Source organism: Egretta garzetta, unplaced genomic scaffold (assembly GCF_000687185.1).
Source record: "Egretta garzetta isolate BGI_Z169 unplaced genomic scaffold, ASM68718v1 scaffold314, whole genome shotgun sequence".
Taxonomy (NCBI): domain Eukaryota; kingdom Metazoa; phylum Chordata; class Aves; order Pelecaniformes; family Ardeidae; genus Egretta; species Egretta garzetta.
The window spans coordinates 380995-395452 of NW_009259531.1; the positions used below are offsets into that span (position 1 = coordinate 380995).

Consider the following 14458-nt stretch of genomic DNA (forward strand, 5'->3'; position numbering starts at 1 on the left):
GTTGTGCATCTTGTCTTCTCTCGTAGCATGAAAGTGACTTGAATGAATTTTTCCATTAATATTTATCTCATCCCTGGAGTAGTATTTCAGCTGTAGTTACCTGAACTGTGAAAAAATTCAGACTTACTGGCAGCAAGGGAGTAGGTTGGTCTCGCCGTCCCTCAAGTTTTAGAATACGACAAGCAGATGGTGTCGTTTCATGAAGAGGAGATTCACCCACCTTCAAAGTCTCACGAAGCTGATCTTTTGCTAATTCATCAGCTATATCAGTTTTATTTAAAAAGTTTATTTCTCTTCCTCATGATCGTAAAGTGTTGCACAGTAATTTTAAAAACGGAAACTTGTCTATATCTACTAAGGATTTTTGCCCCAATCAGATTGAGGTACAGCATCTATACATTGCTTTTAGAAACTTCTGGTGAGTCCCTGCACCATATATAGGCACATTTTCAGTTGCGTTTTGACTTTTCCAGGCACTTAACAATCTAGGAAAACTTGCTAAAAAAATGCTGCAGTGGCACATAAGGAAGCAAAAAGAGTAATTTAGTGCACTGCTGTAGCAGGAGTAACTCTAACACAAACCACTCAATTTCAAGTGTCATCAGCTCCAAAATTTATTAATAAACAAAAGTAGTTTAACACACTATACACATGCTCAGGGAATGCACCTGAAGGAAGTTTATCTGGTTCTTAAATAGAATCAAACAACCAGCTGTAAACTTAACTGACACTTCAGACTGTAACTGGCCCACACTCGTTTTCGGGGATGGTGACAGTCTTCTTGGGTTCTTGGAAGTCTGAAAGTTTACAACAGATAGCAGGTCAATTAGCATATGTGAATTTAAATGAAAGAAATGCACTGTTTCGGTTGGCTGTTACACAGCCTCTCTTGTGCAGTGCTATGAAAAAGAAACTGCTCAATAATTTTGAAATTGAGATTTCTTGAGCAGTTTCTTTGAGAAGTTCCTAAAGTAATCCCACTCTTTTCAGTAAATAGCAACTTCACTGAAACTTTTTATAAACCACAGATTGAGTAAATTTGTTGCATGAATTACGTTTCTTGAATGGAAATTCTTACCTGCCTTAACAATTGGAGATGGACACTAACTCTGGGCATGCTTTTACTGTTTATGTGCCACAAGGGGGAGATCTGGTTCTGGCACTTAGATTTTCCACTGACCTGACTCCTTCGTGCAGCAAAACCAGTAGTTACTTTTGGCTGGATGAGTTGAGCTGAACTGATGCTGTCAACTTACAACGCACTACAGCTGGCCAAATTAAGCAAAAGGAGCGCACAGCCAAAAGCTCAGAGGAGAAGGAAGCATGCTGTCCTCATTTTAGCAAGTGAGGAATTTTAACTCTTCTCTTGTAACTTCATGCCCAGTGGAAAAAACTAAAATTGAATGCATTGCCAAGCTTCAAAGTCTGGCAGTGCTATAAAATGAATGGTAAAATAGCTACTTCATGTAGCTGAACCAGAGTTCCATACATCCAAAAGATTAATTTTGGACCAAGACCAACCACAGCAACTTTCCATTAGAAACAGAATTTTAAAAAGGGGAGAAGAACTGAAAGTTGGAACCAAGTTCCTGCAAGTTCTACCACAAGCCAGGCTAATGGCTTGCAGATGTGGGTTTGGTTTAGTTGAACAGATGCTACAATACATCTTTGTGTACTCACCCTCTGTCAAATCCACCCAGCTGTCTTCTGTATCAGGCAAAGGAACTGAAATGCCCATCGCTTTCCGGATTCCGTATGTGCTAACGATGTCACCTGGAGTCACTTGTTGTGCAAGTTCTTTCAGGTTGTTGGTTACTCTCTCCGCTAGAAAAGATAAGTGGATGTATTTGTATGCTCTGAATAGACACAAAACCACTGAAGTGAGCCCTTCACCCTGTAAACAGTTTCATTATTTAAGTACGAATGGAACCACGGAATAATGTTTCTGCAGCACAAGAGTTTTGTTGTACTCTGCGCAATCATGCACGGTGTACTGGGAACTGTAAGAGAGATGGGGAAGAAGAACAGGAGGAGCCAGCAGCCGCTGACCAAGGCTTGCTGCTGTCCAGAAGCACCAGCAGTTAAAGCGTAAGCTTGCGACACTTGGGTCGCGCCAGTACAGAGGCTGGGAGAGGTCTGGGGGCAGCCACGCCGCAGTTGTGTCAGTAATAGCTGGCTTTTGGGATTTGGCATTCGTGTCTATATAAACCAGAGAGGCTGTTCTTGCTGTTACAAATGTGGTTTTCCTTCAAGAAGGAAGCTGTAAATACTTAAACTTTTTAAGAAAGGCAATACTCGATCTGGTTTAGACTTGGTGTAATACCAACTTGGTAATATTTCTCCAATAATGGGGAATTCATCCTATGACAGCAAGGTGGTTGTCTCAGACCGCGTGCAGTGGTTACAGCTTAGCTGTACTTGCAGACCAGACGCCCTCTGCGCCCAGTCCCGCCTTAGAAGGTTGCATTAACCCAGGCTCTGTGACTGACGGACCTGTGAGACAAGCAACTTCCTCAAATAATTAAAGAATGAATAATCGGTATTCATTGGTAGAATAAAATAGATAACTAGATCAAACCCGGAATAAAACTTTACAGTAGCCTTACAGTGAGAACTTGGCAATCTTTAGGCAATCCCTGTTCAAACACACTGTAAAAATCACGGCGTTAGAGGTGTTTGGTTGTCATTACAGAGAACGCTCACCAATCACTTCTAGGGAAATTTATTAATAAAGAGGAAATACTTGTAATTCCTGTTTAAGACTTTCATCTGGCTTTACATACACAAACCCCTACATTAATCTTCTAGGCCTAACAGGGCGCATATTCTGCACTGTAACTGCTAAACCTCTGTCTTTGTTGGAGTCGATACAAGTTGGGACTTGATCAATTCTGCAGGAATGATCAGAGAAAGTGTATTTACCCAAGTGCATCTCTCTGTAGGATGGACCCAGAAGACAAATCATATTGGGGGGTGGTTTTGTACTTAGTCGTTCATTTTGAGCATCCTGGAGTTCTCTCAAAAGCTTTGTTGTTTCATCAAGTTTCCTCTGAAAGATTTCAGCCTCTGTTTAATGAAGAAAAGAAAGTCCTAAGTGGTAAGAGAGTACATTTACTTGCATTATGATATAGAACATGGTATGGCTGACGATGCAGAGGGATTGAGAAATTGACACAGTTACAGGCACATCAGAACTGCAAGTACCAAGAGAACGCACCCTCAGAATCAAACTCTTCTATAGGCATGCCGAAGCTTGTAACTGCTTTTAGTGCTGTAAGTCTGTCGTTATTAGCAGAGTCCAATCTGGCAGCAATATCAATTTCCATAATCTAAAAAAAAAAAAAAAAAAAAAAAAAAAAGCAAGCAAGTGATAATTTAGGTAATATTTAGATCAGCCTTGAAACAATAAAATTATTTAGGGAAAATCAGAACACAAAGTTAGTTAAAATTAGTCTGCTCTACAAAAAAAAAGTTAACATACAGAGGGACAGCTGAAAAGACACCCTGTGAAACTTTTATTGTTACTCAGCTTACTATTCTATTTCCTACTTGGATAGAAAATGGCATCTGCCAAAACCACTCGGGGCATGCAGAAACTGGCATCCCAATTAAAAAAAAAAAAAATAAAAAAAAATTCCTTGAGTTTACCTAAAGCAAAGTTTATCTGAGATCTGAGGCCAGAATTCAAACCCCACCTGGGAACAGGCTGCAGATGAAGGCCTCAGGAGAGGAGCCCTTTCCCTAGAACTACTGCTATGCTTTGTCTAATTAAACAAAATTTGGGTGGAATGATTTTAGAGATACACTGCATGCCTATAGGGGGACACGGTATTTGAGAAAACTGAGAGTGAGCTATGTATCGTGTAATATTTTTACACTTACAAGTTCATGTTAAACCAAATCAGATTAAGGTAGGAATAAACCAGCTACAGCTGCCAACCAGATCTAACACATGGTTAAACAATCAGAAACAAAAATATGGAAGCAGTTTCTTGCCATTCTCTTGACATAGTCTTGTTTAAGACAACTTTTTGGAGATTCTTACTCTACAAATGCCTACAAAATCACACGCCGGTGTCACGTTCGCATAGTGTGCACTGGCAGCTTGTCAAAGGCTCAGTGTAGCTGCACAGGCTGTACGGCCGTGGGCAGTTTTGTAACTGCGGGTTAGACAGAAAAATTTTACCTTTACGTCTTTTAGTGCATCACTTCTTTCATGTGGGCCTTCAGCTTCCTCCAAGGGCTGAACAGAGAAAGGGGTTTTTAAGTTCAAAGTAAAACCTTACACAGGGCAGTAATTTAAGGTGAGGTGAACGTACAATGTTACAATGAGCTTTCTCTGTAAGCCAAGTTACGAGGTAGCTATTTTTAGAGGGTTTTCTTCAGCTATTCACATTTACTAAAATACATTTTTACAGCACACATTTTATTGCTCTTTGCAAAGTCCGCGTGCTTTTCCCCAGTGATGTCACGTCAGAGATTATGTACTGGGGGGGGCCAGGAAGAAAAGGAAGGATGATTATTAGAGGCTGAAGTGTATTCTACACGTAAGTATATTTCTCTTAATACTTGCAACAGTAGCAGCTGAACCCTGTAAGTCAGTGTCACTACTAGGTACTAGAAAAAAAGCTAAACTAGTAATGCCAAGCAAAGCTCTGAGCTGGGGATAACAGCTGATCTTTGATCCATGAACTATGTCTAGTATTAATTTAGCTGATATCTGACCCACTAGTAAAAGGCTATGATCTGTTTATTTCAGTGGTTTACATTAATGTGAAACTCAAATCAAGACGTTTGGTTAACAGGAACTGTCTTGTGGAGATTCCCAACTAATTCTTGGACTGTCAATTAAGTTAAGATTGTCAAATCAGTCCCTTTGATCCCAGTCATGTTTGGCATATACAGGTACTGAAATCTCTTAAGAATCTGAAGAGCAGCTGTTTAGCATTTTTACACAGCATGTATTTGAATTTGAAAGTACTGCACCAAGTAAAGGGAAAAACTATTTACCAGTTCTCCTGAACTAAGCAGTGGCTGCTGGGAACTCGATAAACTTTTTATGGCAACAACCCCCACCCATGATCACCTCATTTCTAAACAACTGCTTATTGATATTTTCTTACTAAATGGAACAGGACCTACGGCTAACGGGAGCGGGAGAGTAGGCAGAGAAAGAACGTGCGACTCTCATCTCTAGCTACAATATTTTGTTAATTTTCATGTTTCACCAATTAACCAGCCAGAATAATCCCTTTCCAGAAAACCCATTTGCTGGGGGCAAACATCAGTCTTCACCTTCAAATTTTACCAATTAAGAGGGACCCCATCAATAGGATCGGCATCATCTTTCTTTAGCTTGATAGCTTGTGCGCAAAACATAACGGAGCAGACAGTTCACAAATCCACTCTTACCATTTCTAGTTCTCTGAGAGCTCTAGAATGTCCTCCTTTAGTTAGAACATCAAGCAAACTATCAGCCATTAAGAAAGGATAATCTTGTGCTTTCATCAAAAAATCATGAATACTAAAAAAATCAAAAGATAGTTAAGGTAACTACTTTCATACCAAACATTCAATGGAAAAGTTACATAAAGTCAAACCAGTATGTACAATATGCAGAAAACAAGTAGCAGCACAGAATTTGATCTAACTGGCTTGCTTTTGTTTCATTATCCGTGCCTTTTGGATACCCCACTTGGATTCCTAACAAAAACTGAAAAACTAGGAAAAGTAAACTGCCTCAGGCAGCCTCATCAGACTGAAAGCAAACTTGCACAGGCACTTAACTTCTGCACTGTACTTAAGTGTTCCCACATTTCATATGAGTTTATACCATGCATATTCTGAGATTCTTGTAAAATAGAAGGACTTCAACTCTGAAGTTTTTATAATCAAGAATAATGACAACAGTGGGAATTAGTTAATTTTTTTTGTAGTAAATAATATGAAAATCAAACAGTATACACACTATTTAAGAGTGAAATTGGGAATTGCTATCTCTGGACTCGGCTCTCTCACTATGACCAGAGTGGTTTGGTCAGTGTTTGACATTAACTCTCAAGGCAGTAAAGTTCATTAACACTAAAAAATCCAGTTTGTATAAACATTTGTACCACTCACCATTCTCCTGGCCTTGAATACGAGTCCTTCAGCATTAGTCATAAATATACTCAAGTTTTAGACTGCATGTTCTTGGGTATTGGTAGCATCAAAATCCTTCAGCCTTGGTTAATTTCACTTTACAGGCACATTCTCTTATTAAAGTATTTGTTTCTTAAAACAAACAAGCCCCAGCAGGCTCTAAAGGTAGTAATGCCATCAGTTCCCCGCAAATATACAGCCCGTACTGCAGAGAGTTGCACAACATTGCTTCCATACACGAAAGCTGTTAACACCCATCCTAGTCGTTTGATTACCTGAAAGAGCCTTGATTGGAGTCTTCCCCGTACGTTGAATAGATTAAGTCAGAATCTTCTTTGCTTATGTTGGCAAATGTAGAATCATATGTTGGAGCATAGGAACTATAGGGTCCATAATTCAAGTACGTCACTAATGAATAACAACAGTACTAATTATTACCTCTGATCTGCATGTATTGGATGAAAATGAGAAGGGGTTGTAAAACAATCCCCCCAAAAGAAACTTTTAGAAACGTTACTTCTTACGGTGAAAACAGACTTTCACAGAATGCCATCTGTTCACACTGTAACATCTTTGAGTAACGTCTACATCAAATGCATTTTTATTTACAAACGTTTTATTACCAATACCGTATGCCTTAACATGGTATGCAAATTCAGTCTGGTGCCGGTAACAGGTTCTCAGGCTCCCTGCTGTGCTCTTTCAAAGCTAGCAAAACCCTCTCTCTATCTGGTATATTTAATCTTCTCAATATAGATGAATGTTTTATTAAATACGACTCCCCTTCTGTATGTGCAAATGAAGCTAGACTTCGTGATGTGCTGTTTAGTTATCATTTAAAAAAAAAAACAACAACTTAGTTCCAAACTATTTGTATGCTAGTAATGAGATCAACAAGTTTGCGGATGACACCAAGCTGAGGGGTGCGGTTGACAGACCAGAAGGACGGGATGTCATCCAGAGAGACCTGGACAGGCTGGAGAGGTGGGCCTGTGTGAACCTCATGAGGTTCAACAAGGCCAAGTGCAAGGTCCTGCACCTGGGTCGGGGTAACCCCCAGTATCAATACAGGCTGGGGGAAGAAAGGATCGAGAGCAGCCCTGCCGAGAGGGACTTGGGGGTGCTGATGGATGAAAAGCTGGACGTGAGCCGGCAATGTGCAGGACATGGAAGTGTTGGAGCGGGTCCAGAGGAGGGCCACAAAAATGATCCGAGGGCTGGAGCACCTCTCCTATGAGGCCAGGCTGAGGGAGTTGGGCTTGTTCAGCCTGGAGAAGAGAAGGCTGCGGGGAGACCTGATTGCGGCCTTTCAGTACCTAAAGGGGGCCTATAGGAAAGATGGGGAAAATCTTTTTAGTAGGGCCAGCTGTGTCAGGACAAGGGGTAATGGTTTTAAACTAAACCAGGGTAGGTTTAGACTAGATATAAGGAAGAAATTCTTTACAATGAGGGTGGTGAAACACTGGAACAGGTTGCCCAGAGAGGTAGTGGAGGCCCCATCCCTGGAAACATTCAAGGCCAGGTTGGACGGGGCTCTGAGCAGCCTGATCTAGTTAGCGGTGTCCCTGCTCACTGCAGGGGGGTTGGACTAGATGACCTCTAGGGGTCCCTTCCAACCCAAAACATTCTATGATTCTATGATATTTTGTTCATACAAGGAAGAGGATTTATATTTTAAAAATCAGCACTTGCCTGGAGTAACCTTGTTTCTTTTATCTTCTTTGAACCCTTGTAACGTATTAACTCCCGACTGAAGTCTTCCTGCTGTCATACCCAGCTTTACAGGGCAGTAACCTGGTTCTACAATCGGATATATCAAAATACAGAAATAATGAAGGCATGGTTAAGTGACACAGGAAGACATCCAAACTCATTTAATACTTGTACCCAGAAACTTCAGAATAAACAGGATGCAACACTCAAAATGTGCTTTCCTCTCCAAATGCTTCATGCGAAAGTCTGTGTGTAGTCTTAAACATAAATCCAGACCTAGTAAGCAGTAACACTAGTTAAGTAGAGAAGATTTAAGTTAAGTTTTAAGTTTTCACTATCAGTCTTCCTCCTTTCTGCCCTTCCCTAACAGAGGCTGCTTCATTAAGCGGCTCTGATTCTTAACTGAAAGGCCACGCTTTATTTATTCTTGTCGATGTTTCCTACCGCACAAATAGGGGGAAGGGAGAAGACAAGTTTTCAGCTTGGCTTCTGTCTGCTCTAGGCCTAGTCAGTTCAGCCCTGTAACGAGCTGGCAGTTAAACAGTCAAGCACCTGCACTCTTTTAGCTAGTGGCACTTACATAGTCGGCACTGAGATGATAAAATGGTCTGGGACTCCGGCAGCTCCCAGGGGCCATTTCTGGAACTTCTGTGACCTTTTGGGTCAGCAGACACTGCACTCTGTACAGGGACCAGACTGAAAGGTAGTCCAGGAATTAAATGAGCCCAAGCACAGGGCAGGCAGCCCTTTCTCCAATGGCAAAAGCTTTCTCTAGTGGCTTCCGCAAACAGCTGACACAAAAAAGAAGCAGCAACAGCCACTGAGGGCTCCCTCCAGCTGTTCCCAACAGCTGCTACAACTGGTCCCCATCTATGTGCTGCCTCAGGTGCAGCTTTTTAAAGCCAGATCTTAATCAGACCATAAAGAAGCAACTGGTTCTTGGCCAGTGTTTGCTGATCTGCCCCAGCAACAGAACAGCAGACCAGTTAGGTGAAAGTGGCTCATTACCTGAACCATGCCAACTTACCTCCGGCAGTAAGGTCAACCGGATTAAGAAGGCCCAGAGTTGTTGTACCATCTGGTTTTCTTCTTTCAAATTCACACTGAAATAAGATCAGACTATTTTAATTTACCTATTACTTGAAATTCATGGTCCTTAAACTAATAAAAAAAATCTAATCAAACTGTCCTAGCCGTAGGAATCAGGAAGGGATTTGGAGAGATCAGTCAGACTCAGAAATGAGTGCTGCTCTAACCTTCTTATTTTCACTAGCTAACTTGATTACTGGTATAGGGACAAGGAATTAAGAAATTATGATAAACATTAACGTTTCTGCAGAGGCCAAGAGATAAAATGTGTAATTCATGTAGAAAATTAAATGGCCCCAGTATTATGAAACTGGGTCCCTTCCTGTAACATTAAAAATATTTGATCAGATATGTGGCTATTTCAGAACTACGGGGTTTTTTTGCAGGTCAGATTTCAGATACTTTCTTGAGCTTCCTACTATTCATCCTTTTCTACTTTTCTGAAAATTTAAGCTGAACTTGCTCTGCTGATGAAATTCAGCATACATTCAAATGATAAGCCGTTTTTTTTTTAACCTTACGATGTTACACAGATGATCAGTCATGTCTAAAATGGTGTCAACTGTAGTAAAAGCATACCTTGAGTTTCAACTGACATAAGACGCTAAGTAAGCCTGGTTTATGAAAAAGTGAAAGGAGTTACCAAATACACAAAGATTTACCTGGCTGTTTGCAAGTCGTCTTGTTAACTTTCCTCCAGATTCTCTAACAATACGATCAATCTGCTCTTGTTCCCTTTCCAAGCTGTTGTTTCGTAATTTGTCTTCAAGTAGATCTTTGTCCTTCCTGTCAATAAACCCCACACAACTTAGTTAGTAGCTTTACAGATAGACTTTAACAGACACCAACTGGCTAAATATCACAAAAGATAAAGTGGAGAAATGTTTTTTGCCAGCTGTGCAAACTGGTTTTGCAGACAAAATAAATAAGAACAAAAAAGTGCCATTTGACTGTATTTAATATAGCTGGGGAAACTACGTGACAAAGATTTATATCCACAAATGCTTTTTAATGTTAATAACCACAAAGGTCTCTCTGTTTAGCTTACTTCAGCCATACCGATGTCCTAGTTTAGCATGTTGCCAGATTTGTCATCACTCCCACAAAACTAACAATGGTATTTTTGGTAAAATAAAATATTAGATGCTCTGAGTTTTAGTATCTGTATTTTCAAATACGTGAAAATAGTCACTAGTATTTTAGAACACTGGAAGGGGTATTTCTAGATATTAAGATATTCCAGGAAGTGTATGTTTGGTAGCTATGCCTTTACATGTCTCAAATACAGCTTCTATGCAAAAAAAAAGGTACTTGAAATTGGCTATAGTTATTCACACCAAAATATTGAAAAGGTCATGTTTGCAAGCTTTCTCCAAAATAGTACTACTTATGTGAAACAGGCACTGAAATAGAAAATAATTGAAAGAATGGAGTTGATGAGCAGTACAGGGTCACCTATATAAAAAAATTATGGTACTACAGAAGATTCTAAACTTAGGTATTTTTGGTATATGAAGATGCTTTATATAAATGTTGCTCCCTTGAGATGAAGACATCTTAGTACTTGAAGTACCAGACAGAGAAATCTACATCCTCCGGTCCCTAAAAGTTGTCTTGTTTCAGTAGCATTTAAAGGGTGTATCCTATAATTGTTATTGAGATAATACTTCACTTTTTGTGTTCTTTGCTAGGTGTTTTGAATGCTTTGGTGTCACCATCCACAGGTTCCCCTTTGTCTTTCCCAGGACCGTTTTCATCTTCCCCGGTTTGCTGCAGTTCCATCTTGTCCTTCTGCTTCCTTGACTTCTGCAGGTCAGCCATGAATTCTATACTTTGTTTCAGGCTCTGAATTCTTTCCTGAAAAACACCGGAATCCTTTTATTTGCTACCTCAATTAATCTTCTCCTAACCTACTCATAGAGGATGATTTTATTTCAGTTCCTTCTTTCTTATGTACTATATATAGTGTATATATAGTATATATAGAATGCTAGCAAGTATAAAGGCAGTTTCAAAAAGGGAATATTAGATGCAAGTGTTTCTTCACTAAGTGATCTGGTAGCAGTACTAAAGCATGAGCCTTAAAACAATGTACTATTTAAATTCTAATATGCAAGCATTTAAAAATAATGAGTTTTTATTAGATCCCATGTCAGAAAGTGGAACGAAAGAAGGGCCAAAAAGGAACATGCATATTTTTTAGTATTTTGTTTTGTATTTTCTATTACCTGACTAAGTATCTTCATCCCTGAGTGCAGCAGTTTTTTTGCGGCTTTGTAGTAAATGGTGTCTGGTTTGTTGTAAATCATTGCATTCGTACACATCAGTTTGAAGTTATCCTGTACAAACATTAATAATTTTGGAAGGAAAGTTAAAATCTTATAGTTTCCTGTATTAAAATCCTTGTTGCAAATGCAGCGTCTTGAGCTTTAGGGAAAAAGAACGTCAAAGAACATTTTTAATTAATGAATTTAAGAATTATTTCATTAAAAACTTAACCAGAAACAAGTACGTAAATTAAATTCAAGTCTCAAATTAGCACCCCAATGAACATCCAGAAAGTTTCTTAAGTGTTCAGTATTGTTTGTAGTTTTCAAAATTTTAACGGAAGTCCTCTTAGCTAAAATCACCCACTTCCCTCACCAATCAGCAGTCATTAAAAGAAAACCAAAGTGAAGCAACGTAGAAAAGAGAACAAAGTGAACTTCAATAACAGAAAAGCTGCAATTCAAAGTTAAATCATTGTAAGGAATATGCCAAAGTTTCAGTTACAATCAAGAAAAGAAACGTATGCTTGTTTGAAGTTCATTTCTGGAATGACTGAGCTAGAAACTTCACTTCTGTACTCACTGCAGAGCCACTACAAGTTTTATCACATTCTCAGCTGTTTACAAAGACAAAAAGCTAAAATGAAAAGCTAACCAGAAACAGCTGAAACAACAGGGAATATTCCTCTTAAGTCTTGGAGCTCTAAGGAAGAATGTGCAAGAAAATACAACCAGTGCTATTAACTAACATCTGCTTATGTTCCACGGTTACTGGCACACCAATTACACTTCTCAGGTCCTCATCTAGCCCAGTAAAGAACTAGAGAATATTTCTGCTGAAGAAAACAAAACAAAACAAGCCCCCACACCTTTTAAAAGCTTTAGGGGCCTTCAAAACAGGCTCTGAATCTACTAGACACACTACAGCACAGGGTTAAGCAATTGCTGCCAATGGGACTGAGCTCATCTTGCCTTCGTTACATGTGGATCTACATGACTGGATAAGCTTGGCTAGCGCTGAGGTGACAGGAGGCAAATGACGAAGTAGTAACCAACAGGCAAAGCCAATAAATTTACTATATTCCTTTTTTTTTAAGAGGAAATACATTAAAAAAAAAAAAAGAAAAAAAGAGAGCAGTCTGACAGAAATGCTAACATTTTCATTCTTAAGTAAAGATCTAAAATGACCTGCTGAAGGACAAACTGACAGGTTCTATTTAATCCTGTATAAAACCTGAAACCATCCACATCTTTTTGAGATGCATATTTACAAACCAGAAATGTTTTCTCTTTCACTTCCAGAACTTATTTTCTCACAAAAGTTCAACAAGAAACACTCCTTCAGGCAGAAGTACTGGTTCTTTTGGCACCTTCTCATTCTCATGTAATACCAGAGTTCAAGTCAACTGAGCATAATATGTCTCTGTAGTAAAAATAAAATTTACAGAATTACCTTTAATTCTTCTATGGACTGGTACCCATTGTTCTTGATCTTCTCTTTCATGGTACTAAAATCCATTGGGTTTTTAATGATCATGGAATAGCCGGGGGCAATAAAGTCAGTCACAGGAAATGAAAAGAAAGAACTTGGATCCTTTCTGTTAAGAAATGAAAAGACAGTTTTTTATGTTTCAACTTATAACAAAGAACATATTGAGCCTGGAATTAAATAGAAAGGAAAGGACTAAGCTGAAAAGGAATCAAAAACATAAAGCTTGAAAGATTATGCTGACACAAGCAATTTCTCTTTTAAAGGTTGAAAAGATCCCATACGCAAACCCACACACCAAAAAAGTGCTACAAACGTATTTTAGAAGTTAGTTCTACATTTTGGTAACTACTCAAGAAGATTAAAGAAAAAAAAATAATATCTCTTTTTTAGGTTTTGGCTTTTTGGAAAGTGGTTTTATATTATAATTAAGTAATTGAAAAATAAAGGGAAGAAATGTCGTAAGAATGCATACTTGTCATTTATTGCTTACTCTGAAATTAATGACATGAAAGCTTGTTGCTAGAAGAACATGTGTATTTATGATCATGTTAATTTTCAGTTTACATAATGTTAATAGTTTTTTACATGAACATTTCCTGAGACTTTCAATGATCTCTCACATTCACTGATGATGTTCCCGGGTGCTTCTAATACCACTAAAATCAAATACAGATGGTTGGTATTGTCTCCTTAGGATCAGGCTTAGTTGATAACCTCTCCTCCAGAACCATTGGTTTTTTTGCTTTTCACTGAACTGTAGCACGAGACTGGGCTGCTACACCAGCGTCAATACTACACACACTGGTGAAACCCTTGGCATTTCAGGCCTTTTTCCTGAGGCTTACTTATGACTTACTGATTTCTAACCCAAGTTGACAAGTTGCTACAGAACAGTGTAAAGCATTTTGCTGTACCTACTGCAGAAGCACAGAGCGCAGATGTTCTGCAACACCCATGGAGCACTTGCACAACAGCTTCCACCTGAGAGACAGGGTTCAAAACCAAAAGTGGCTGCTTCTTTCTGTATGCATGGAAGGGTAGCCAAACCAAACACACACACTTTTTGATAGCTGGTTGGTAGTTTCTTGAAACTGACACCAAGGTCTTGAAAATTTACGGTTAAAAGAAAACTCACTAACAAAGTTTCAAGCTTAATCTGGTGAGACAGATAAAGGGGAAGACCTTTCAACCACTCTTGTACAAGACATACAGTTAAAGTCAAGAAAGAATATCTTAAACCACAGACTACTTGAAAGAACTGCAAATCTGATTGTTTTAATCAAAAGACATTTGGTTAATAAGACAGTAAGAAAACATGGTTTAAGTCTTCCAAGTGCGTACTTCCTTTTTATAGTAAATAATGCTAAAAATAGGAGAACTCAAGGTAAAAGAAGTTTTGGCAAGTTCATTCCAAATTCTTCTGCCTCTCTGAAAAAAGGTTCTTAAAAAGAAAGCATCACATTATTGAGAATAATTGTCCTATTTTTGAAAGTTTTTTAGAAGTACTTTAAACTGGAGGTGTTCATAAGAAGCCTAAGCTGAGAAGTTTTTAGTATGCATTCTTAAACTAGTACTTAAATTTCTAAAATAGCCCTGTTAGCAATAGTATTTTCACTCAGCTTTTTATATGCCTCTTTCCTTAACGTATGTTATTTTCATTTCATAGCTCTGAAAGCCTGTAGCACAGACATTTTACCTCTGCAGCTGTCTCATGAGTTGATTCAGAGCTTCCTGAAGTGGTGTCTGCTCCACCTCT

The 14458-nt window shown here is 38.9% G+C and overlaps 1 protein-coding gene across 2 annotated transcripts in view; it reads right to left on the reverse strand.

Moving 5' to 3' along the window:
* Positions 1 to 591: 591 nt before the first annotated feature.
* The window catches only part of BRD7 (bromodomain containing 7), a 15443-nt gene continuing 1576 nt past the window's right edge, over positions 592 to 14458 (reverse strand). Inside the window, exons 2-16 of one of the 2 annotated variants that reach the window (XM_035893136.1) lie at positions 14399 to 14456; positions 13617 to 13683; positions 12664 to 12808; positions 11172 to 11282; positions 10616 to 10800; positions 9606 to 9729; positions 8882 to 8957; positions 7834 to 7941; positions 6417 to 6549; positions 5413 to 5524; positions 4187 to 4243; positions 3218 to 3329; positions 2923 to 3066; positions 1681 to 1824; positions 592 to 797 (exon numbers count right to left, since the gene is read on the reverse strand). In XM_035893136.1, the coding sequence (XP_035749029.1) occupies positions 733 to 797; positions 1681 to 1824; positions 2923 to 3066; positions 3218 to 3329; positions 4187 to 4243; positions 5413 to 5524; positions 6417 to 6549; positions 7834 to 7941; positions 8882 to 8957; positions 9606 to 9729; positions 10616 to 10800; positions 11172 to 11282; positions 12664 to 12747 (1455 nt within the window). In that variant the 5' untranslated portion in view covers positions 12748 to 12808; positions 13617 to 13683; positions 14399 to 14456 and the 3' untranslated portion in view covers positions 592 to 732. The remainder of the gene's footprint in view (positions 798 to 1680; positions 1825 to 2922; positions 3067 to 3217; positions 3330 to 4186; positions 4244 to 5412; positions 5525 to 6416; positions 6550 to 7833; positions 7942 to 8881; positions 8958 to 9605; positions 9730 to 10615; positions 10801 to 11171; positions 11283 to 12663; positions 12809 to 13616; positions 13684 to 14398; positions 14457 to 14458) is intronic. The other variant, XM_035893138.1, reaches the window with a different exon arrangement.